Below are 24,598 nucleotides of genomic sequence, written 5' to 3'. Positions count from 1 at the left end.
CAGTGTAGGCATGGCGCCACTTTTTGAAAGTGGCACTTTTAAGAACTACCAGTGTCTGCTGCATGGTCCATTAAAGCTACCAAAACTGGTGGCATAGATTTTTTATTTTTTTTTTATCTGGCGCAACCATTTTTAAAGGGCCATGCTGCCAGAAAAGTGTCATACATGCTCTATTGTCCCCATTCTTCTTTAGATTTGCATGCTCTGACGTTTAGTTTGATTGCCTGTTCCCTGAGATCATCAGGGAAGCATACATATCTATCTGGATACTTGTTATGACACTTTTCATAGAACACCAATAAACGCTAAGACTTTTGTCTGTTTCATCAGCTTTTGTAAAACTTTGAGATACCAAAATGGTGGCATGTAGTGTATAGACCTTGAACACACAGAACAAACCAGATGCAGTATTCATTGTGACTGTTAACATTACCATGAAGGTGCACTTAGTCTTAAATAATTCAGAACACTTACAGAACAGAAAAAGATAAAAAAAAAATGATGGCCGTCTATATTACAGTTTGAAAGCTAAATGCTACATCCTTAAAATCTGAAAAAGCTGGCCACCATATGTGTCACATTGATTTATAGAAATAAATAAATAGGCCTGTTCCCCATAGTTCATTATTTTGTATTGTCAGGCAGAGTTCAGGGAGTGGGTTGCTGTTGGACTTTGCTTGAGATAGTTGGAAGCATTTGCTAATATTTCAGTAGGTGTAGCTTTGTAGTAAGCTTGATACTGAATTTTTACACCAAGTTATACAAGTTTTTTTTTTTTGACACCTGTTGACCTAACTTTGAGCCTTTGTGAGTGTAAGTACGTTCCTCTGAATATTAATCTTTGCACTTTGTGTATATGCTAATAAAGCAAGAGTAGGGACAAACACAAAAGATAAAAAGCAATACTTATCTTGTCCTCAGGACTGTAATTTGCAGAACCCTTTCCATGTTAAAGGAATGTTAAGCTGTAACTGGTCCCAAGCTGTTAAGTGTCAACTAATAATATATAATTTATTTAATAAGACAAATCATTTTAGACCATCTCTGAAAGACCTCTGACTGGTCCCCTTAGACATTATGAGTAATTGTACATCCTTGCTCCTTTGTCCATACTAGTGAAAAGAGACCTGTATCTAATAGGACAGGCATCTTGAAGTAATGTTAGGATATTATTATTAGAGATAAAAAGACTATCATGAGTTATTAAAATTCTATGGATAATTCTATGGATAATTATGGATAATTCTAAAATTTAAAAGGAACTTGTGCTTGCCCTCTGCAGGCCAAAAACATTAGGTTTACTTAACTGCTCCCTTCCCCAGCTTCACATACTGTACTTGCCATCCTTTCACTATACCTGATTCCTTCTTTCAGGAATTCCTGGTACATCTGCCCATGGGGAGCATGTGACTTGCTCCCTTTCCTCCTACAGGATGGCATAGGTTAATCCTGATTGGCTATTGGGGGGGGGGGGCTGTATGTGCCAGCTGGGGAGTGCACCAACTAAGGGAACCTGCTTGTGGGCAAAGCATAGAATCTCACCCATGTAGTAACATTCTGGTCAAAGGGCAATGTAGCATCTTGCCAAGCATTTTACATCTAATGTAAGATTGAAGCTTTAATTGTACAGTTTATTTGCTTTGCTTTTAAAAACATACTGTACCTTCGGGTCCTCCCAGAGTAGGAGCTAAACATTATTTAGCACTGTAGATATGCATTAATATTTGCTAATACATGTTTTCTCTAACAGTGTCGCCACCTGCACGACCAACCACACCACTCTCGGTAGGCACAATTGTACCCCCTCCACGGCCTCCATCAAGACCAAAGCTTCCCTCAGCCAAGCTCAGTGGAATAAACGAAGTAGTGAGTATTGTTAGAAGCCTGAGTATAGATAGCGCTGATTATCAACTAGTGCAAGGTGAGTACAATAAAATCAAAATAAAAATATATATTCAATAGTGTGAATTATAAATGTAGGAAACAACAACACTATGTCAATATTGCCTATCTACATGAGAGTGAGTCCGTAATGCAGCCCTGCAGGAAAATCAGCTGATATCTCCTTCTCAATGCTTCAGAATAGATAGGATAGATCTTCCCAACTCGGATCGTGTCCCGTCACATAGGCTCCTCCCCCACGCGTATCGTCACTCGTCACGTGACTTAGTCATGGGCAGCCCATGACTAAGTCACGTGACGAGTGACGATACGCGTGGGGGAGGAGCCTATGTGACGGGACACGATCCGAGTGAGGAGACCATCACACTGAGCGGCAACCAGATTCAGAGCCTGTGTTAATCGGCGGATTTGTGAGTTTTCACACCGTCGGTGTAGTCCTTGTCTCCCTTCCTTGTTTCCAACAATATTGCACTAGGAGGCTTTGTCCTCTCGTTCTTCTCTTTTTACTTACATGTGGAGTTTCTGGCTGGAATCTTTGGGAAGATCTATCCTATCTATTCTGAAGCATTGAGAAGGAGATGTCAGCTGATTTTCCTGCAGGGCTGCATATGGGTCCAGTCTAGTTAACCCATTACGGACTCACTCTCATGTAGATAGGCAATATTGACATAGTGTTGTTGTTTCCTACATTTATAATTCACACTATTGAATATATATTTTTATTTTGATTTTATTGTACTCACCTTGCACTAGTTGATAATCAGCGCTATCTATACTCAATTCACTATTATCTTTGTTTGGTTCACTTTTTTTGATACGCAGCTTTTATCATTTGTTGTTTTTTGCTGGGTTTTTCCTATTTTGGTTTTATTTGGTAGCGCATTAGTACCACTCTTTTTATATATTGTTAGAAGCCTGGTACAATAATACTGCAGAAATATTAATTGATAATATAGTATGTGTCGTCTTAGATTAGGTGAATAAAGTAATGATTCTAATTCATGTTAAAAATAGTGGTCGTTCATCATTTTCTGATAATAGTAAATCCGGTGTCACCCTCTGGTCAGGGTGACATCTGTCTGTCCTCTATAGAAGAGGTCCCCAACCCCCAGGCCACGGATCATCTTAGCCTCTGTTTGATTATCCATTGCCATGTGATCAGCTATGACCCCAGTCATTTAATGGCTTGATAGTTTGTTAGAGAACTTACTTTTAGAACACTAGTAATTGCAAGTACAATTGCAATATTCCCTACACAAGCGTTCATGGAAATGACTGTAATAATGCTGGGTGCTGTAATAGGCTGGAAATCGCAGACAATCTGAATGGAGAAATGTCACCAGCACACCAAGGATTCCTCAGAAGGATCCAAAGCTTTATTCACATGGTCAAACGGTACACATATGGCAACTTTTAGGAGCCACGCGGCGCCCCTTGCCTGAAAAAGGGGCCCTGTGTGGCTCCGAAATGTTGCTGTATGTGTACCGTGTGACCATGTGAATAGAGCTTTGGACCCTTCTGAGGAATTCTTGGTGTGCTAGTGACATTTCTCTATTCTAGTAATTGCAAGGGTACATTTCCACCAGTCACTACTTTACAACTTAGCAGATGGTGTGCGAGGTGGAAAGGCCAATGCTGATGCTGGTGAGACCCTGTTTACCCTTTTTTCCAAAATTAACTTTATTGAAATGTCATACAGTGACTTTTCATAAAGTTCTATTGGCCATTGTGCGGTGACTGAGCTGGAAAAAGTACTGCATGCGGTACTTTTTTTTTTTTTATCCTATACCACTTCAACACAGTGATGTGATCCAGCCACACCGGAGACAAGGCAGTCTTGCAGTCAGGGTGCGGTGGGACTGTGCTTGATTAGCTGCCCAATGGAGTCCCACCATACCTGGTGTGAATCGACCCATTTTCAGAAACTGTTAAATCGGTCGGTTTAGTTCCGCTTTTACTATTTTACAAAATGTTACAGTAAGTACAGTAAACATTCACAAATTACAGTACTATAATAGTATGTTTTAAATGTTGAATTTTTGGTGTGTTTCTGGGTTTTTGTAGAAATTGGGGCTTTTATTTTGTCACCATAAATGATGCTTTTGCTCCTTGGCCATGTATTATAAGGTGACGGAAGCATAGATGTTTGCATTTATATACCCTGTTGCTATTTTTCCCCTAAATCATCCCAAAGTATTTTTATTTTATTTGTTTAGTTTCCCTAACATTTCCTAAATAAATCTTTTAGGGTAAGCTAAAAAGTGGTTTTCTAGATTTTTCTGGGACTATTTCCTAGAAATCGATTTAACTAATTAACTTAGAGAAGTTATTTTTTAGTATTGCATTCATTTTATTTCTGCTTCCTTTCAAGCCACGACCGTTCAGCCCTCCCGTGACATCGAACACTAGCCCCCCTTCCTCTGCTTCATTGCCTCGTGCAGAAAGCTCTTCTTCAATATCCTCGTCGGCTTCAATTAGTGCAGCAAATACTCCCACTTTTGGTAAGTGCTATGTGCATCTGTCATGTACCTGTCAAGACTTTGTCTTATATCATGTCGTAACCAGTTCCTGTTCCAGAAGTGTGCAGCATTATTCATTACAATAGCATGTTGAACGACAAATTATGATTTTAAACCAATCAAAACATATCGTAAACAGAAATATTGGTTCACACCAGAATTGCACAGAAACATGCTTCGCACATTCCGAGGGTGTTCTGGTTGGGGCTAAAAATATTAATAAATGAGTCAGTAAAATATAATATATTGCATATTAAATTTAATAATAAACTCTACATAAAAACAAAGTTTTCTTTAAATATATTTAATAAAATACAGATTTTTTTTTTTCTCTTAGAGCAGGTATCTTTAAACTACGGCCCTCCAGCTGTTGCGGGAACTACAAGTCCCATGAGGCATTCTAAAACTCTGACATTCACATACATGACTAGGCATGATGGGAATTGTAGTTCCTGAACAACTGGAGGGCTGTAGTTTGAGGACCCCTGTCTTAGAGCCCTATCGCACTCACAGCGCCCGGGCGTCTGCGGTAAAGCGCCACTATTTTTAGCAGCGCTTTACCGTCGTTTTAGCATCGCTTTTCGGCCGCTAGCAGGGTGCTTTTAACCCCGGCTACCAGCCGAAAAAGGGTTAAAAGCTCTGCTGCCCATTAATTTCAATGGGCAGCGGTGCTTTAGGAGCAGTGTATACACTGCTCCTAAAGCACCTTAATCGCTTGCCGACCGCTGCACGACTATTTACGTCGGCAGAATCGCACGGCTGCGCATATGGACGTACCTTCATGGTCCCATTAAATTGCGGGCACGTGCGCCCGCCGCAAGCTCGATGAGTGTGACCATGGGTCCCGCGTACTCCATGTCCGCCGGGTGCCCGCAATCGTGTCACGGAGCTGCAGAACAGGGAGATGCCTATGTAAACAAGGCGTTTCCCTGTTCTGCCTAGTGACAGGACAGTGATCTACTGCTCCCTGTCATCGGGAGCAGTGATCACTGTCATGTCACTGGTAGCATATACCCCCACAGTTAGAATCGCTTCCTAGGACACACTTAACCCCTTTATCGCCCCTAGTGCTTAACCCCTTCCCTGCCAGTGTCATTTACACAGTAATCAGTGCATTTTTCTAGCACCAATCGCTGTATAAATGACAATGGTCGCAAAATAGTGTCAAAAGTGTCCGCCATAATGTCGCAGTTCTGATAAAAATCGCAGATCACCGACATTACGAATAAAAAAAAAAAATGCTTTACAACTATCCCCTATTTTGTAGACGCTATAACTTTTGCGCAAACAAATCGATATACACTTTTTTTTTTTACCAAAAATATGTAGAAGAATACATATTGGCCTAAACTGAGGGAAATTTTTTTTTTTTTTTATATATATTTTTGGGGGATAATTTATTATATTTATATTGCAAAGCGCTGGGCACACTGTTGGCCCTATATAAATCCCATATAATAATACTATAATTTCAGGAGAATGTATTTGAAAAAGGCAAAAATAAGCATTGTTGTTGTTCGCCCTGGCACAGTGATGGGACATTAGTTGGGCTCCGTTCACACCTAGGCATTTCAGATTGCAGGTGGAATTGCTGTGATTCTGCCCGTGATTCCAGAGTATTCACAAAACGTGGGCTGCATTTGTTTTCCCCTGTTATTTTCAATGGCACCCCAGAACTTCTTTTGGGCGACAGGCATGCCACGATTTTTCAGGTCTTCAATTGCGGTAAAATCGCGCAGCAAATAGGGTGCCATTAAATGTAACGGGATTGCAAGCCTGCGTTCCTGCGTTTTGCGACGATTCCACCTGTGTTCCTTGAATACCTAGGTTTGAATGGAGCCTTAAGCCTCGCACACACGATCGAATTTTCTGCAGACAAAGCCTCAAACTTTTGGCCAAAAACTTGTCTTGCATACAAACGGCACACAATTGTCAGCCAACAAACACGAACGTAGTTACATACTACGTGAAATTTCAGCTCTTGAGCGTCACCCTTTCTGCTAATGTCATGTTTGGTGAGCATGGATTCCGAGCACGCGTGTTTCTACTTTGGACTTTTGTCCGACGGACTTGTGTACACGGAAAATCTGACAACAGACCGTTGTCCCGGGAACATTTTAAAGCCTGCCATCCAACATTTGTCTGTGGAAAATCTAACAATTGTCCGATGGAGCGTACAAACAGTCGGGTTTTCGGCCAACAGCCTGTCATCACACAATTCCCTTTGGAAAATCCGATCGTGTGTACGAGGCTTTAGTGTGGTGAGCTGCATTCTGTAGGCTGGAACAGTGTAAGTACTACATACTACATGCTACATAAATTGGACATAATTTGTGGGATCAAATTTTAATGGCAATAATGGAGCACTTTCTTTGGGGGTGGTAAGGGGGTCAGTTGATAATTCAACCCACAGTTATCTACTCCTAACTAGACTGATCATTTTTTGGTGAACTGACGCTGTGTAGTTTGAGGTTACACTATCCAGACTTATTTTTCACTTGCTTTAGGTATATCGCGTGGGCCCAGTCCAGTTACCTTAGGATCTCAGGACACACTACCTGTTGCTGTAGCGCTGTCAGAGTCTGTTAACGCTTACTTCAAAGGAGCAGACCCAGCAAAGTAAGTCATTTTCAGGGTTTCATTATTCTACATATAGATATATTTTGTTCACACTGAATATTGTGATTAAAAAAATATTTATAATTTTCCTGCATATAATACCTTTCTTTCTCTACAGATGTATTGTCAAGGTTACTGGGGATATGACCGTGTCATTTCCAAGTGGAATTATTAAAGTGTTCACAAGTAACCCATCTCCAGCAGTGCTTTGCTTCAGGATAAAAAACACCAGCAAGCTAGAGCAAATTCTACCAAATACTCAACTTTTATACAGGTATGTATAAGAGCTCCCCTACAGTACCTCTGTGATTATTTTTTTAATCCATTCAGTACCAGAACTGTAGCAAACACTCTTCTGTTTATATGCTTGAGTAAATGTAGAACTAGAACCAGCATGTAGCCAGTAAAATCAGAACCCCTGACCTGCATGCTTGTTTCAGGTCAGTGACTTGCTAAATGGTAGAATACAGGGGAAAAAGCCCTGGAACGTGCACTTTTTAAAAGTAATTTGGTATTGATTGCTGCAGTGTTTCTGTCCTGACAGGTTTTTTAAAGCAGATCTTTACTGCATCTGAGCACCAGAAACTAAAAAAAAACATTTTAACCACTTCCCTACCGCACACCGTCATATGACGTCCTTGACTTTCAGGGGGATATCTATATGATGGGTGCAGCTACAGGCATCATTCAGATATTATTATTTTCTGGCGGCGATTCTGCGCACGATGAGAATGATCATAACGGCAGTTCCACCACTTGATCTTTCTTACAGGCGACGGGAGGGGACTTCTTTCTCCGGGCTCTCCCATGAAAGAATCGGCCACCGCTGGATGACGGTCACCAGTCATCTCTATGACCGTCATACCTGGGTTGCAGATGTAAACAAAGCCGTGATCGCGGCTGTCAGCATGAGATCAGTGAATTTTTTTTCTCGCTCTCATGCTTTCCAGCCTGGAGGAGAGAGGTGGGGTCTTGTTGACCCCACCTCTCTCCATAAAAAGGACCTTTCATAAACTATTCCTAATACCAAGGATATTTACATTCCTTGTAATAGGAATAAAAGTGATCAAAAAGTAAATGTAAAAAAAAGTGTAAAAATAAAAAAAATTAAGTAAAATTAAAACAAAAAAATTATAACGCCCCTGTCCTTGGCAGCACGTGCTCAGCAACAATGCTAGCACTAGACCTCCTCTGTAACTCTAAACTGGTAACCTGTAAAAAATATTAAAACATTTTTTTAAGTACTGAAGTTTGGCGCCATTCCTCGAGTGTGCCTAATTTTGAAGCATATGTTGGGTATCTATTTACTTGGCGTAACATCATCTTGCACGTTATGCAAAACAAATGGGCTAACTTTACTGTCTTGTTATTGTTTAAAAATGAAAAGAAAGGCGTTTAAAAAATGATTGTGCAAATACAGTGCAAGATAAAAGGTTGCAATGACTGCCATTTTATTCCCTAGGGTGTCTGCTAAAAAAACATATATGATGATAAGGGGTTCTGTGTAATTTTTTTAGCAAAAACATTATTAGTTTTGCATGTAGGAGAGGAGTGCCAGAATTGGCCTGGTATGGAAGTGGTTAATTAATTTTTAATATTCAAAACAAACTCCCCCATCCATCCATGTCTCCATGCTTTTTGTTGAGGAATCACTTTGAAAAACAACCCCCTAGCATTTCTGTCCGTGGCTATCTTGACTAAGGGCCAATAGTACATGTAGCTTTTACTTGCTGGAATCCATCTGCCCTTAGCAACAAGCATTCATGCAGCTCAGTCTGGATCGGAGGTGGTTTTTCCAGTATCTCCAACGAAGACATGCTCTGCAATTCCACAGTTTGGTCCGAACACTGTGTAGCCCAAGCTAATAACATAAATGGCCTAATTTCTAAAGTTTAAAACCAATTGCTATCTAATTTGCTTCTTAAATTTCCCATACCATGTAGGTAAAAATGGGAGTTGAATGTTGATATGTCTCTAGGAGACATATGGGATCAAAAAATGAACGTTCAGTTGATCTCACTGTTTCCAACTCCATGTATGGAGGGCAATAGAAGAGAAAGACTTTATGGTGCGATACAGAAAAACATTTATTTGAAAGGTTCCACTGCACTTGCATCAAAGACATTTTAGAACAGCGCGGATTAGCCTGCAGGCTGGTATGTAGTGAAGTCACACAAGCCGGTTTGTTCTGTTTTTTTTTTTGTTTATTTATTGTTTGTTTTGTTTATTTGTAGTTTATGTAAAAGGAAAAAAAAACCAAAAATAAAATCTGATTAAAAACAACAAGCATGTACGCAGGAAAGGGTGTGCATAGCTGAGAAAACCCCTCCTCCCCTCCTGAAGACTCCTGGGAGGCATAGCATAAATTGCCTAGGCCAGAAACCAGGAAGTAACTGAAGAAGTGTAAAAAAAAAAAAAGTTTTAAACAAGTAAATACAAAAAAAGTTCCTATCTATTTACTAATGCTAGCAGCATCAGGATTATAAATAGTCAATGTTGATTGGGAGAGTGAAGTTCTACCTTAAAGGAGTTGTAAAGGTAAAAAAAAAAAGTCCTCCTTCACTTACCTCGTCCTTCCATTTCGCTTTTAAATGTCCTTATTTCTTCTGAGAAATCCTCACTTTCTGTTATTCTGTCTGTAACTACACACAGTAATGCAAGGCTTTCTCCCTGGTGTGGAGAAAGCCTCTTGAGGGGGTGAGCAGGAGTGTCAGGACGCCCACTAACACACAGCTCCTTTCTCTATCTGCAAAGTAGAGAGTGTCCTGACTTGCCTGCTCGCCCCTCCCCCTCAAGAGGCTTTCTCCACACCAGGAAGAAAGCCTCGCATTACTGTGTGGAGTTACAGACAGAAGAACAGGAAGTGAGGATTTCTCAGAAGAAATAAGGACATTTAATGCAAAATGGAAGGATGAGGTAAGTGAAGGAGGACTGCACTAAGGTAAAGGAAGCTATTTAGGGAAATTTTTTACCTTTACAACCCCTTTAATTTAACTCTTTTACCCTGATCATTTGTTTTACTGGTCTGTGTTTATATTGAGAGCTGAATCACAGCCAGATATTAAAGCGGGGGTTCACCCTATAAAACATTTCTAACACTACATCCAGCCCAGTTCTGTAAATGAAATTACACTGACCTTTTTTTTTTTTTTCGCCGTAGATAGCGTTTAGCCGTGGAATTCACCGTGGCTTCCGGGTAGGGAATCCCGCGGGAGTGGGCGTTCCTATTGACATGCCAATTGATTGACATGCTAAACGACGGCGCACACAGCGCGTCACGACTTCCCGAAAGAAGGTCGGCTCGGCACTATTCGGCACCGGTGCGCAGGCACCGAGCCGACCCGAGCTTCTTTCGGGAAGTCGTGACGCGCTGTGTGCGCCGTCATTTAGCATGTCAATCAATTGGCATGTCAATAGGGACACCCATTCCCGCGGGATTCCCTACCTGGAAGCCGCGGTGAATTCTAACGATAAACGCTATCTACGGCGAAAAAAAAAAAGGTCAGTGTAATTTTATTTACAGAACTGGGCTGGATGTAGTGTTAGAAATTTTTTATAGGGTGAACCCCAGCTTTAAGCAACACCATTTAACCATAATAGTATATTTATTAAATATTCATTGGTTGTATACAAAACCAGCATATATACCTGGATTTGTCTTGATCTCGGCGTCCTGTTTGTACTGGGAGCTGTAGCAGTCATTACTGTAATTTTACCTCCACTGTCCATTCATTGGCTAGGTGGTGACCTAGCTGTATTGCTGAGCTGAAGTACAGAAATATGAGGCCACCAACCTGGCTGTTCGTGGATATCTTCATCACAAAACTGGATGAACATAGAACTTTTGGCAGATAAAATGGTTCATGTACTAAATATTTGTGTCCACTGTGTATTTAAAGTGTCAGAAAAGCGTAAACCCAAAATATACCTATGTACAAGTATTTCCTCTGCCTGCTTGCAAAACCTTTCTTTGCTGCGTGTCTTGAGTTTTTGTTCTCAAGTAACTCCCTATTGGTGGTGTCCACGTTATAGCAGCTGATCCTCTGGAACTCCCTGTTGGTGGTGTCCACGTTATAGCAGCTGATCCTCTGGAACTCCCTGTTGGTGGTGTCCACGTTATAGCAGCTGATCCTCTGGAACTCCCTGTTGGTGGTGTCCACGTTATAGCAGCTGATCCTCTGGAACTCCCTGTTGGTGGTGTCCACGTTATAGCAGCTGATCCTCTGGAACTCCCTGTTGGTGGTGTCCACGTTATAGCAGCTGATCCTCTGGAACTCCCTGTTGGTGGTGTCCACGTTATAGCAGCTGATCCTCTGGCTGTTGTGTTGACACTTGCAATGCACATGCTCCATCATTAGCCTTCAGACTTCCTCCTCCTTCCTCTCGTTACCGGCCCACATTAATTTTGTCATCTGCTTGAGGGACGGCTACAACTGTTTGGTTGACAGCTCACACCCTCTCTCTCACATAACAAGTAAATGTGGCCGAGGCCTGCAAGAACGGTTGACATCAGTTTTCTATTTCCATTCAAGTTTATTAGAATAAAGCAGCATGTGCTCCCTGGGATTTGTATGCAAGTGTTTGCCTGTAAAAGTTATTTTTCATGAAAGCGGAACTATACTGCATCTGAGCACCACAAACCAAAAGCACCATTTCATTTATTTTTAATATTCCAATCAAACTACCCCATCCATCCTTGTCTACATTCTTTATTTTGATGAGAAATCACTTTGAAAAACACGTCCTAACATTTCTGGCCTTGCCCATCTTGAGTAAGGGTAAATGGGTTATGTAGCATTTACTTCTTGGAATCCATCTGCCCTTAGCTCAAGCATGCATGCAGGAGAGTGTGCTTACCTGAGAAAAACCCTCCTCCTCTCCTTCCCTCCTGAAGACTCCTGGGATGTATGATGACATTTGCCTAGGCCTAGAAGAAATGTAAAAAAAAAAAGTTGGGAAACTATATAATATTTACTTGTTCCAATCTATTTAGTAGTGCTAGCAGCTTTAGGATTAAAAATAATCCATGTTCATTGAGAGAATGATGTTCCACTTTAACCACTTGACCTCTGAAAGATTTGCCCCCCTTCATGACCAGGCAATTTTTTTGTGATACGGCACCGCATTACTTTCACAATTGTGCAGTCGTGCAACACTGTACCTTTCCAGTGTCCTTTCCGACAGATAGAGCTTTCTTTTGGTGGTATTTGATCACCTCTGCATTTGTTTTATGTGCTATAAACTAATTGTATGACAATTTTGAGAAAAACGATTTTTTACTTTCTGCTATAAAACATACCAAATTAAAAAAATGTAAAATAAATCGAATTTCTTCATAAATTTAGGGCAATATAAATTCTGCTATATATTTTAGGTTAAAAAAAAAATACCAATACGCGTATATTGATTGGTTTGCTCAAAAGTTATAGCGTCTACAAATTTTTTACTTGTAATGATGGCGATCAGCAACTTATAGCGGGACTGCGATATTGTGGTGGGGATTCTGACACTTTTTGGGAACCAGAGACTCTAATACAGTGATAAGTGCTAAAAAAAATATGCACTGTCACTATACTAATGACACTAGCTAGAAAGGGGTTAACAAAATGGTTAACTGTGCCTAACCGGTGTTTTGCTATACTGTATGTGCTGTTTTTACTGGGGAAAGAGATGGAATTTATTTCCTTCTTAGCAGGGACACAGACTCCATCCCATAGGCAGATTGCAGTTCTGTCTCTCTGCCTGACGATCGGCGGGTGCTGAAGGACATCAAATACCCGGCACCCGCCCATTGGCTTCTGCTGTGAGTGCCCCCTTCCCGGAAGTGTGGGATCACACGTGCACGTGTGTGTATGTATATATAATGTGCGTGTTTTGGCGCACAGCAGCGGCCCTGTAGCAGTAAAACTACTATAGGGTGGACAGAAAGTGGTTAAACCAGCGGACTGGAGCAGCGCTGGATGGTCAGAAGAAACAGCCTCCTGCAGTGACGTGTGAAGGAAAACTAAGAGCCTTCCTGTTTCCTCTCCACACCAATCGCATATTAAAAGAAACAAGATATATAGATATACATAGAGATATATTTTGGGTTTACACTTTTCTGACACTTTAAATACACAGTGGACACAAATATTTAGTACATGAACCATTTTATCTGCCAAAAGTTCTATGTTCATCCAGTTTTGTGATGAAGATATCCACGAACAGCCAGGTTGGTGGCCTCATATTTCTGTACTTCAGCTCAGCAATACAGCTAGGTCACCAACATGGCCCTAGCCAATGAATGGACAGTGGAGGTAGAATTACAGTAATGACTGCTACAGCTCCCAGTACAAACAGGACGCCGAGATCAAAACAAATCCAGGTATATATGCTGTTTTTTTATACAACCAATGAATATTTAATAAATACACTATTATGGTTAAATGGTGTTGCTTAAAGCGGTTGTAAACCGCGCAAACTTTTTTTTTTTTTTAAACCTGCAAGGCAAAAGGCATAATCAGCTAGTATGCACCGCATACTGGCTGATTATGAAATACTTACCTCGGAACGAGGTGAAGAACACTTACCTGGTCCACGCAGAGCGAGAGGTCATCTTGCTCCAGCGTGTCTTCCGGGTATCGCCGCTCCAGCGCTGTGATTGGCTGGAGCGGCGATGACGTCACTCCCGCGCGCACGCGCGGGAGATTTAAATTCGCAAGGTCCGGCGGCTGCCGGCCCTTACGCCGTGGATCCCCCCTGCACATGCACCGCTGCAATCAGCGGCGCATTGCGAGGGGAATATCTCCCAAACCGTACAGGTTTAGGAGATATTCTTTATACGTACAGGTAAGCCTTATTATAGGCCTACCTGTAGGTAAAAGTGAAAAAAGTGGGTTTACAACCACTTTAATATCTGGCTGTGATTCAGCTCTCAATATAAACACAGATCAGTGAAAAAAATGATCAGGGTAAAATGGTTAAATTAAAGGGGTTGTAAAGGTAAAAAATGTACCTAAATAGCTTCCTTTACCTTAGTGCAGTCCTCCTTCACTTACCTCATCCTTCTATTTTGCTTTTAAATGTCCTTATGCCTTTTGCGAAATCCTCACTTCCTGTTCTTCTGTCTGTAACTACACACAGTAATGCAAGGCTTTCTCCCTGGTGTGGAGAAAGCCTCTTGAGGGGGGAGGGGGGCGAGCAGGCAAGTCAGGACACTCTCTACTTTGCAGATAGAGAAAGAAGCTGTGTGTTAGTGGGCGTCCTGACACTCCTGCTCGCCCCCTTAAGAGGCTTTCTCCACACCAGGGAGAAAGCCGTGCATTACTGTGTGTAGTTACAGACAGAAGAACAGGAAGTGAGGATTTCTCAGAAGGCATAAGGACATTTAAAAGCAAAATAGAAGGATGAGGTAGGACTGCACTAAGGTAAAGGAAGCTATTTATGGATTTTTTTTTTTTACCTTTAAGGTAGAACTTCACTCTCCCAATCAACATTGACTATTTATAATCCTGATGCTGCTAGCATTAGTAAATAGATAGGAACGTTTTTCGTATTTACTTGTTTAAAACTTTTTTTTTGCGGTGTGGAGCATGGAAATTTCACCTGACCTCCAAAGACTTGAGGTATTTTTGGAAGTAATTATTATCTATGTTCTGTTAAAAAAATCTATTATTACAGTATCTATGTTAAGCATATAGTAGCTTTTTTTTTATATAGTAACTATTTGTGGATGTTAGGCTATGGGTTTAATAACACTTTAAATGTTTGGAGTTTAGACTTGGGTGTACATTTGTTGCAAATGATGTGTGATCTTGCGTGCAAAGTGTATTATCATTTTTTAGATTTATGTTTGCAATTCATTATGAACTGTACCATGTGTCTTTTATTTCAATTCACTTCTATTACAGTGATCCTTCCCAGAGCGATAACAACTGTAAAGACTTCTGGATGAATATGCAAGCAGTCACTGCCTACCTCAAGAAATCTTGTGAGCAGAACCCATCTGCCTCTTATTATAATGTGGACATCTTAAAATACCAGGTAGGCCGCATTGATATCTTATCCGTTCTTTGTCAAAATAATAAGAATGCAAATATATAGATGGAAAGGGCATGGTGTTCTGGTTGTAGTCACCTGTTTTTTTTCCTGATGAGCATTGGTATAATCCCATGTCTATTGTAAAAATTGTTCTATGTGGAGGAAATGCTATTATATTCTAACTATATGATATCTATATTTTAATCGGCACAATCTCTAACCTGTAAATGATTGTAAAACAATATTGTGCATAAAGTCATAAAAAAAATTATATTGCTAAAAAAAAAAAAAAAATTAACACGAGTGAATCCACGGTAATTGCTGCCAGCACCAAAAATGTGTTCTCACCTTACTTTTAACCAATATAAACCTCAAAAGTAGTGCAGCGCAATTATACCAAAAGTGCTTAGTCTTACTAATTATAATCATCCAAAATGCAATATACTAATAATTCAAAAGTGCAAGTGAAACATAGTATCCAAATGTTACATAATATTCCGTTCAGTTGATATAATAGTCCAAAACATATATGGAAACACGTCCATAGACAATGTAAAAGAAACATTTGTATCAATCAATAAGAAAACAGTCTTTTGGACACATCCATGAACCAACTTCTTCCACCTCTGCAAGATATCATAAACGGTAAAAGAAGGTGGTCCTGCAATCCCCCACCAGTGTTCTCTGGTCGTTTACCTCCAGATTTTTACCAGAGAGTCAAAACGTGCTGTTCCCGCTGGGGGTATAGTCAATTCTGTATAGATAAGACTCCTCCAGCAAGCTCAACCCAGTTCCCTCCTTTAAAGGTGCTTTCACAGAATCATGGCAATGCAATGTAAAAAAGAAAACATAAGTGCTAGCTGTCTAATGCTACTTTCACACTGAGGCACTTTATAGGCCTTTTAGCACTAAATATAACGCCTGTAAAGCACCGATCCTGTCACTCCAGTGTGAAAGTCTGAGTGCTTTCACACTGGAGCGGTAAGCTTGCAGGACGCTAGAAAAAGTCTTGCAAGCAGCATTGAAATGAATTGGCAGACCTGCAAAAGCGCTTCGGCAGCGGCACTACACGGCATTGACCCCTTCTTCAGCCGCTAGCGGGGGTTAAAAGCACCCCGCTAGCAGCTGAAATGTGATCTCACTGCCCCAGTGTCAAAGTGGCCTAAAAGCTTTATTATTGCCAATTAAAACATGGCGTCACACTCACATAAAAGGCACTAAGAGCCATGCCAGCGTGTATGAACTCGAACAAGATCCACCGGTTTCCCACCATGTAATTTGGAATGACCATGGGATAGTGTAAACTAATCGGCACCTAACTCCATATGCATTGCGCCCTGGCTGTGGGATTACCATTTTAATTAGTTGCTGTGTGCCGACAAAAACAGGTCTATTAGATGCTTTTTATGCTGAAATAGGTTAGAGACCTGTAATTTATTTATTTATTTTGGTGAGAAAGCAACAGCATTAAGCTAAGGTAGAGTGGGCTTGAGGAGCTAAACTTACCTGTCCTTCCTGCATCCCTCGCTGGCATCTTCTGCTGGGTGCCAGTCTTTGGCTATCTTCATTGACCACTGGGGTATGATGTCACTTATGCACATGAGCGCAGTCATTCCGGCACACAGGTGCTGTCCTGGAATGTACACTGAACTGTGTATATTATAAAGTAGACTGCAAGCAGGCAGGTAGGTTTCTTTTAATGCAGAAGAGGAGACATTGCATGTCTCTTCTGCAGTAAAGAGCCATCCTGCTAAGTTTTTTGCAGTAGAGCTTTAGTTCCACTTTAAAGTGGCCCTTTCCTATACCCAGTGAAGTGAATAACCTCAAACAGTACACAGGAATGAAACATATCTCCCTACATATGTTTTACATGTATAGCTGCTGTCTTCCCCTTTCTACACTCTTTAGGAAGTGCACATCCTGTTAGAAATCTTTCTTCCTGTTTCAGCAGTGGGTGGGTAGTCTGGGCATACACTGTGTGAGAGCTGATTGGAGGAAAGGCACACACCCCCCTCCACATAGACAGAGGAATAAGTTCCTCAGGACACAAATTTCCAGCTGCTGTTATTTCTGGTGTCGGAGAACTTGTCAGAAGTTATCATGCTGATAACAGAGGAATGGGTTAAGTCAAATTTCATGAATGGGGTTTACAACCACTTTAATGAATTTGTTGCTGACAACAGAAGTGCTGGTGTGACAGGGCCTTAGCGCTGACATTTTTGTACTGTTTACACGGTCATTTTCAGAGTGTTGCTCGCTGTAACATGTGCACACTGAGGGTTAAGTCTGGCTGTATTTCTTTTGTTGGAAGACAGGGTGTCTGTATCTAATTTACTGGATGTGGGTGACTTGTTAGCTGAAGTTCATACATACTTTTTGGATTAGAGGAATGTAGCGGTAACGGTCATGATCAGTAAAATGTTTACACTGATAGTTGGTGGCATGAGTATGAAGAGAGCTTCCTTGTGTTTCTGAAGGGAAGCTGGCTACTTCGGGATCCAGGTGGCAAGGAAATTAATTTGTACGAAGTCATGAAATTTGTGTACTTTTTTTGTTGAGTTGGTTTATTTACCTTCTGTGCATGACTAATGTGAACAAATAAGCATACTGATTACAGTGCTGAGCAATGTGCATCATATACTTGCTGGTTTTCATGTAAATGTATGGTTGCAGTTATAGTCTAACAGAGATAAGTGAGTTACACAGACCCTTATGTTGCGCAGAAACATATTGGTAACAGACTTTCATGTAGGTTACTGAATGAAATAAGGGCTTCATTTTAATTCCACGGAGAGTCCAGCAGGCTTACGTGTAGAAGGCTTTTCCATTCTGGCTTGGAGATGAAAGCAGTAAATGGACAGCTTTGTCAGATAATAATAGGACCAGCTCACTGCCTGGTGTAGGTTAGAACTCCATGAGTGCGTGTTGTACCTTATCTAAGGTAAATACAAATGGTTTAGTAAAGATACCATTTGAGCACCTTGAGAGCTGAACCTGCTGGTTTGGTTTGTATACAGGCTTACATGATTTCTATAATTGGCTGTTATGGTGATCACATGATCAGGGACACGGTGCGGTCCGGGAACAAGCAGCCCACACTACTGCAAGCTGTTAGTATCCACAGCCGAACATATACTCATGTTCCTTCAGCAAGGAGCATCATGTTAAAGAACATTATTATACAAATTGTGGATGAAAAGCCATTAAACTATACCTGATATAAGTCTGAGGAATTCAGAATGAACCTGTGATCAAAAAAAACAAACAATGCGTAAGCAGAATTAAAGTGATACTATAGGTTCAATTTTAATTTTTTCTATTACAAACATGTCATACTTGTCTTCACTGTGCACCTCGTTTTGCACAGAGTGGCCCCGAACTGCGTTTTTTGGGGGTCCCCCGGCAACTCTCTCGGCTCCTCCCTGCCTCAGACAACCCCCTCTGGGAAGCGCTCTCCCAAGGGGCTTACCTTGCGGGTGCGCTCCTGAGTCCTGCATTCGGCGTCCATAGCCGCCGAGTGCAGGACTTAGCCCCGACCTCCCGCGTCATTGGATTTGATTGACAGCAGCGGGAGCCAATGGCTGCTCTGCTATTAATCTATGAATATCCAATGAATAGCCAAGAACCCTGGGCAAAGAGCCAGCATGTTTACGAGGCAGGACTTTCCAGGGCTCAGGTAAGTAAAATGGGGCTTGGGGGCAGTCATGATCGGATATTTTTTTCACCTTAATAGGATGCATTAAGGTGAAAAAACAGGAAACTTTACAACCCCTTTAATTAAAAACAATATCAAAATAATAAAAAAGATGCAGAGATATTGGCAGCTGACGTAGTATGAAAGTCTGCACGTCTACCCTGATAGCAGGAGCTTGCTATCTAGGCAAATACAGGTAGAGCCAGGCAGATTTAAAACTGCTGTAAGCAAGGTCTTCTTTCTCGTTTGTGACTGTTGATTTCAGAAAGACAACAAGTTGTGGGTTGCTGTTGAAAACTATATCTCTTAATTTCTCCCATATTCTCTCGCCTGGTTCCCCCCCATTCAATCGTCCTTGAGGATTCCCTTATTCATGGGGCCTGATCATGGGTAATCAAGTTAAACTGCAACAGCCTCACATTCCTTTAGTGATGATTGTCCGAGCCCTGTCTTATTCAACGGGCTCCCTCGCATCAGGAGGCATCCAAATTCTCTCAGAACTCACAATCCCTTGCCCACTTCGAACGTACTTTTGCCCATAGCCTAAATGGATCTATCGCAGATCAGGAGAAAGCATGTGAAATATTGATTTGATGGTATAAAGGCACACATGCATAACATTTTCCCAACAATTCCCCGCCCCTGTTGGCACCACAATGCCTCATTGGGCAGCATGCTACATATATGGTGCAACTGTCCACACACAAAACTACACTTCATTTTTGCTATGTGCACCTTAATTCTTAGGTACTGTCCCTTAATTCAAGGACTGGGTCACCAATATATGCCTCCTAATAAGGATGAGAAACCTGACAGCCTACCTCCATAATACTTGTGATTATTACAATGCAGAATGAAGTACCTGGGTTATCTTTATGATTACATCCGCATTTCACCACTACTCTTGTTAGGCCGTATTTTGCCGCTACCTAAACTTTCATCGATAGTCATGTTGCTTTCTATGAAAGCTGATCCCTTAATCATTGTGCATTTAGAGTTCGTGCTTTCAGTTTTGAATTACTTTGTGAATAGGTTTTTAGAAGATTCTTTTCTCATTTTCTGCATGAGTCTCCTGTTGGTAAACACGAGGATGACTCTTTGGGTAAAGCGTTGGTCTATTGAACTGGCATGCAATAACCACCTCCTTTGCATGCCAGTCAAAGGACAACATGTCTTTTGAGGCTGAAATCATTGAATAAATACAAAATATACCATGGCTCTCCACAGCACTGTGGTAGTTCATTGAAAACTACAAGTCAACGGCCGCAAAGGCTGCTGTACCCAGGACATTGTTTAATGAGTGACGCGGCCGGACGGGTGGAGCCCTGCTTGGCCATGGGCCTTTTTAAATTGTGACAGCTCGTGGGGGGGGAGATCCCCACTTGCTGCCAGAATGGGTAGGTGCGGGGGGCGGTCTGTTTGTAACATGTTACACCCTAAATATGGGTGTAACGTGTTATAAAAAGGTGAACTTATCCTTTATTGTGTATATTGTGGGCATATAACAGAGGAAATATAATGCCTACAGTCTGTTACATAAGGAAAAAGAAGCAAATTAAAGTTACTAAACCCACAACAGTAAAATCGGTCAGTATATGCAGTAAAGCATGCTCGTTATACTCACTGTGGAACCTAAGGGGTTAATCCTGTGCATTTGTAAAAATGCTGTTTTGTCTTCTCTGATTTTTCCCTGCTATCATAATCCTCAGTCCATCTCCTGATAGCACAGAGCATTGGGGGGGCCAGTCTGCAGGTGCTCAGTTTGGTTTGTATTGCTAGCAAGTTTTTTGGGAGGGTGCGTGTGATTAGCAGAGGGCCAATCAGTCCTGTCCAGACAGAAGGTCGGGGGTCATGCAGCCTCATAGGACAGTCAGAGGAGAATGAAAACTCCCTCCTACAAGCTTTAATTAGTGCTCAGCCAGACACAAGACTGCTATAAACTGCTGATGAGAAAAGGTATTTAGCAGTTTATATTTACTAAAATAATTGCATTTCCATGTTCTGTGTACTGTGGGAGACCAGATATAGTGAATGCAGGTTCTTGGTTTAGTAGCACTTTAAGAATCACGGATTAAATAGTGTTGTGCTAAAGAAAAACACCTTTGTTACATTGACATAGATGCAGATTGGTGTGACTGTATGCAGGATAATGTAGCCCTGCTTTAGAATAAAAGTGGCCACCCAAATCTTAAATCCCTGGAAATGTATACACAATAGAACAAATGGCTTAATCTGTCAATAAACTTGTACTTTCAGTTTTGTTCCATGATGAGCAGAATGTTCCTCGGCACAGCATGTGATCTAAGCATTGCTGTGAAATCAGATTTCATAGCCAGATCCGTATGGAGCCAGAAATGACAAACTGGCTCACAGCCCTCCGTCTGCCTTGGAAAATGCCCATATGCATCCCAGTGATTATTGGGGTGTATGGCTGAGCAACACCATAAATAGTTTCCCCTTTTATTGATTGAAACATTCCTAACCATTATCAGTATCTTCTGAATTGTGGATGAAAGCCGAAGCGCTGTACAAGCGAGTCCAGTACGGCAGGGCTGCAGACGTAGTTTTTCAGTCCAAGAATGTGTGACCTTTGCTCAGGCATTGCTGAATTGCAAAACGACTTCTGTGTACACTACAAAGGTTTTACTCTAGTATTTATACTTTTCATCTTTCAGTTTTTGACTGGAAATCAGTCATGCTTATTTGCCTTTTTAGTTCATTAAGTTTTATGATGTTTCTCTTGCACCATTGAACATAGTTCTGTATACAAAGCCTTTCACCTAAATTATCCTGGGCTAAAAAAAACTAATGTGAGTTCTGATTCTAGGTATCATCGAATGGAATTCAGTCCACACCTCTAAACCTGGCCACCTACTGGAAGTGTAACCCCACCACTACAGATGTCAGGCTAGATTATAAGTACAACCCAGAGTCCATGGTAGCGCCCAGTGCATTATCGAATATACAGGTTGTGGTTCCAGTGGATGGCGGTGTCACGAACATGCAGTCTATACCAACTGCAATATGGTAAGCTTGTACTATAGTCCTTTACGAATTTATTCATAGACCTTTTCTGTTCTTAAATTTAGATGTGTTCATTTGATCAATTCCTAAATTTAATTAGACTTCGATCATGTACCATGCTTGGCAAATATCTGCTTTTAACAACATCTGGAATACTTGACCACTGGGCACTTAAACCCCCTTCCTAACCAGATCAATTTTCAGCTTTCGGTGCTCTCACAATTTGAATGACAATTACTCATACAACATTGTGCCCATCTGAATTTTTTTCCCACAAATAGAGCTTTCTTTTGGTGGTATTTGAGAGTATTGGGGGGGTTATTGCAGAGTATTGGGGGGGTTATTGCAGAGTATTGGGGGGGTTATTGCAGAGTATTGGGGGGGTTATTGCAGAGTATTGGGGGGGTTATTGCAGAGTATTGGGGGTATTGCAGAGTATTGGGGGGGTTATTGCAGAGTATGGGGGGGTTATTGCAGAGTATGGGGGGGGGGGTTTTTGCAGAGTATGGGGGGGGGGGTTTATTGCAGAGTATGGGGGGGGGGTTTATTGCAGAGTATGGGGGGGGGGTTTATTGCAGAGTATGGGGGGGGGGTTATTGCAGAGTATGGGGGGGTTATTGCAGAGTATGGGGGGGGGGGTTATTGCAGAGTATTGGGGGGGGGGTTATTGCAGAGTATTGGGGGGGGGTTATTGCAGAGTATTGGGGGGGGGTTATTGCAGAGTATTGGGGGGGGGGGTTATTGCAGAGTATTGGGGGGGGGTTATTGCAGAGTATGGGGGGGGGTTATTGCAGAGTATGGGGGGGGTTATTGCAGAGTATTGCAGAGTATTGCACAGGGAGGGATGGATGACTGGATCTGTGACTGCATTTGTCACAGATCCAGCCACAGCAGCTGCTGCCACCCGCTCTCCCCCCTCTCCTCTCACACTGTACCGATCGGTACAGAGAGGAGAGGGAGGAACCGGTGTCACCACATGACGCCTGTTTGTTTACAAGTGATCGCTCCGTCATTTGACGGAGTGATCACGTGGTAAACGGCCGCTATCGGCGTCAATTTACCGCGATCTGTGATGCGCCGGGTCTGCTAGACCCGGCGCTCAGATGATTCCCAGGGGGCGCGCGAGAGGAGGATTCTGGGAGGACGTCCCAGGGATGTCCTCCCAGAATAACTCCACTGCGCTGTAGACATGTTTTGTCTATAGCGCGGTGGTAAAGAGGTTAAAGTGCACCTCTGTCCCAATTATTTACAATATGTAAATCTTCTTAACCACTTAAGGACCGCCTAACGACGATATACGGCGCGCTCCCACTACCCAGTCCGAAGCTCCGTGACCTCGTTTGCGGGACTTGCGGACCCAATTGCCGCTACAGTCCCGCGATCGGTCCCCGGAGCTGAAGAACGGAGAGAGCTGCGTGTATACACGGCTTCCCCGTTCTCCACTGTGGCAATGTCATCGATTGTGTGTTCCCTAATATAGGGACGCACAATCAATGACGTCAGACCTACAGTCACACCCCCCTACAGTTGTAAACACACTTTAGGGAACACATAACCCATTCAGCGCCCCCTTGTGGTTAACTCCCAAACTGCAACTGTCATTTTCACAATAAACAATGCATTTTAAATGCATTTTTTGCTGTAAAAATGACAATGGTCCCAAAAATGTGTCAAAATTGTCCGAAGTGTCCGCCATAATGTCGCAGTCACGAAAAAAATCGCTGATAGCCGCCATTGGTAGTAATTTTTTTTTTTTATAAAAATGCAATAAAACTATCCTCTATTTTGTAAACACTATAAATTTTGCGCAAACCAATCGATAAACGCTTATTGCGATTTGTTTTACCAAGAATAGGTAGAAGAATACGTATCGGCCTAAACTGAGGAAAAAAAATGTTTTATATATGTTTTTGGGGGATATTTATTATAGTAAAAAATATTGCATTTTTTTTTAAATTGTCGCTCTATTTTTGTTTATAGCGCAAAAAATAGAAAACCACAGAGGTGATCAAATACCACCAAAAGAACGCTCTATTTCTCAACGTGAAAAATGGGCATTAAAAATTGAGAACATGCTCTAATTTTTCTCGTCATTTTTCACGTTGTGAAAAACGGCGATATGTAGGCTTTAACGACGGGAAAAAAAACACACATGCTCAGAAGCAAGTTATGAAATGGGAGCGTTCGTTGTGGTAAAACTAGCATTTGTAATGAAAATAGCACATTCGTCACGCTGTAACAGACTGAAAAGCACAAAGACTGAAAAGCGCAAATCGTCTCTCACCAAACTTTTACTAACACAAAAGCAGCCCAAAGGGTAGCGCCATTCTAATGAAACTTCCCCTTTATAGTGTCGTTGTATGTCGCCGCGCTTTGCTCAAGCATTTTTTTTTTTCATCGTGTCTATGCAAGGCAAGCTTGACAAGAATCGCGTCGAGAAAAACGGTCGTGTGTATGCGGCATTATTCTTTCCCAAAGATCACAACAAAGATCCCAAAGTGTTTGTAAACCGTGGATATTGCCAAAAAACGAACAAACTGCAAGGCAATGGCATAATGTGGTAGTATGCATAGCATACTACCACATTATGAAATACCTTGGAACAAAGCCCTCCAGCGCTGTATATGTAGCTGCGTAAGCACTTTAGGGTCCTTGTACTGTGTCTTTTCTACTCCATTATCTCTGCCTCTGATCACTCCTTATACATATTATACCATAGCCTGTTACATCCTAGGGATCAGTGGTTCTCTCTTTCTTTCAAAACAAAATAAAGCCTATGTATTATTTTTAATAACAAATATCTCATATTTATTTTCTTGCA

General features: G+C 41.6%; 1 protein-coding gene across 4 annotated transcripts in view; it reads left to right on the top strand.

Annotated features, from left to right (window-relative positions):
- FCHO2 (FCH and mu domain containing endocytic adaptor 2) overlaps nt 1–24,598 on the top strand; it is a 201,914-nt gene that overhangs the window by 159,792 nt on the left and 17,524 nt on the right. For all 4 annotated transcript variants that reach the window (XM_040341455.1, XM_040341458.1, XM_040341456.1 and 1 more), the window contains 6 exons: nt 1,751–1,866; nt 4,274–4,403; nt 6,929–7,040; nt 7,159–7,314; nt 14,930–15,062; nt 21,581–21,780. In XM_040341455.1, the coding sequence (XP_040197389.1) occupies nt 1,751–1,866; nt 4,274–4,403; nt 6,929–7,040; nt 7,159–7,314; nt 14,930–15,062; nt 21,581–21,780 (847 nt within the window). The remainder of the gene's footprint in view (nt 1–1,750; nt 1,867–4,273; nt 4,404–6,928; nt 7,041–7,158; nt 7,315–14,929; nt 15,063–21,580; nt 21,781–24,598) is intronic.

Source organism: Rana temporaria, chromosome 1 (genome assembly GCF_905171775.1).
Source record: "Rana temporaria chromosome 1, aRanTem1.1, whole genome shotgun sequence".
Classification (NCBI taxonomy): Eukaryota; Metazoa; Chordata; class Amphibia; order Anura; family Ranidae; genus Rana; species Rana temporaria.
This window is presented reverse-complemented; position numbering and strand designations above follow the sequence as displayed.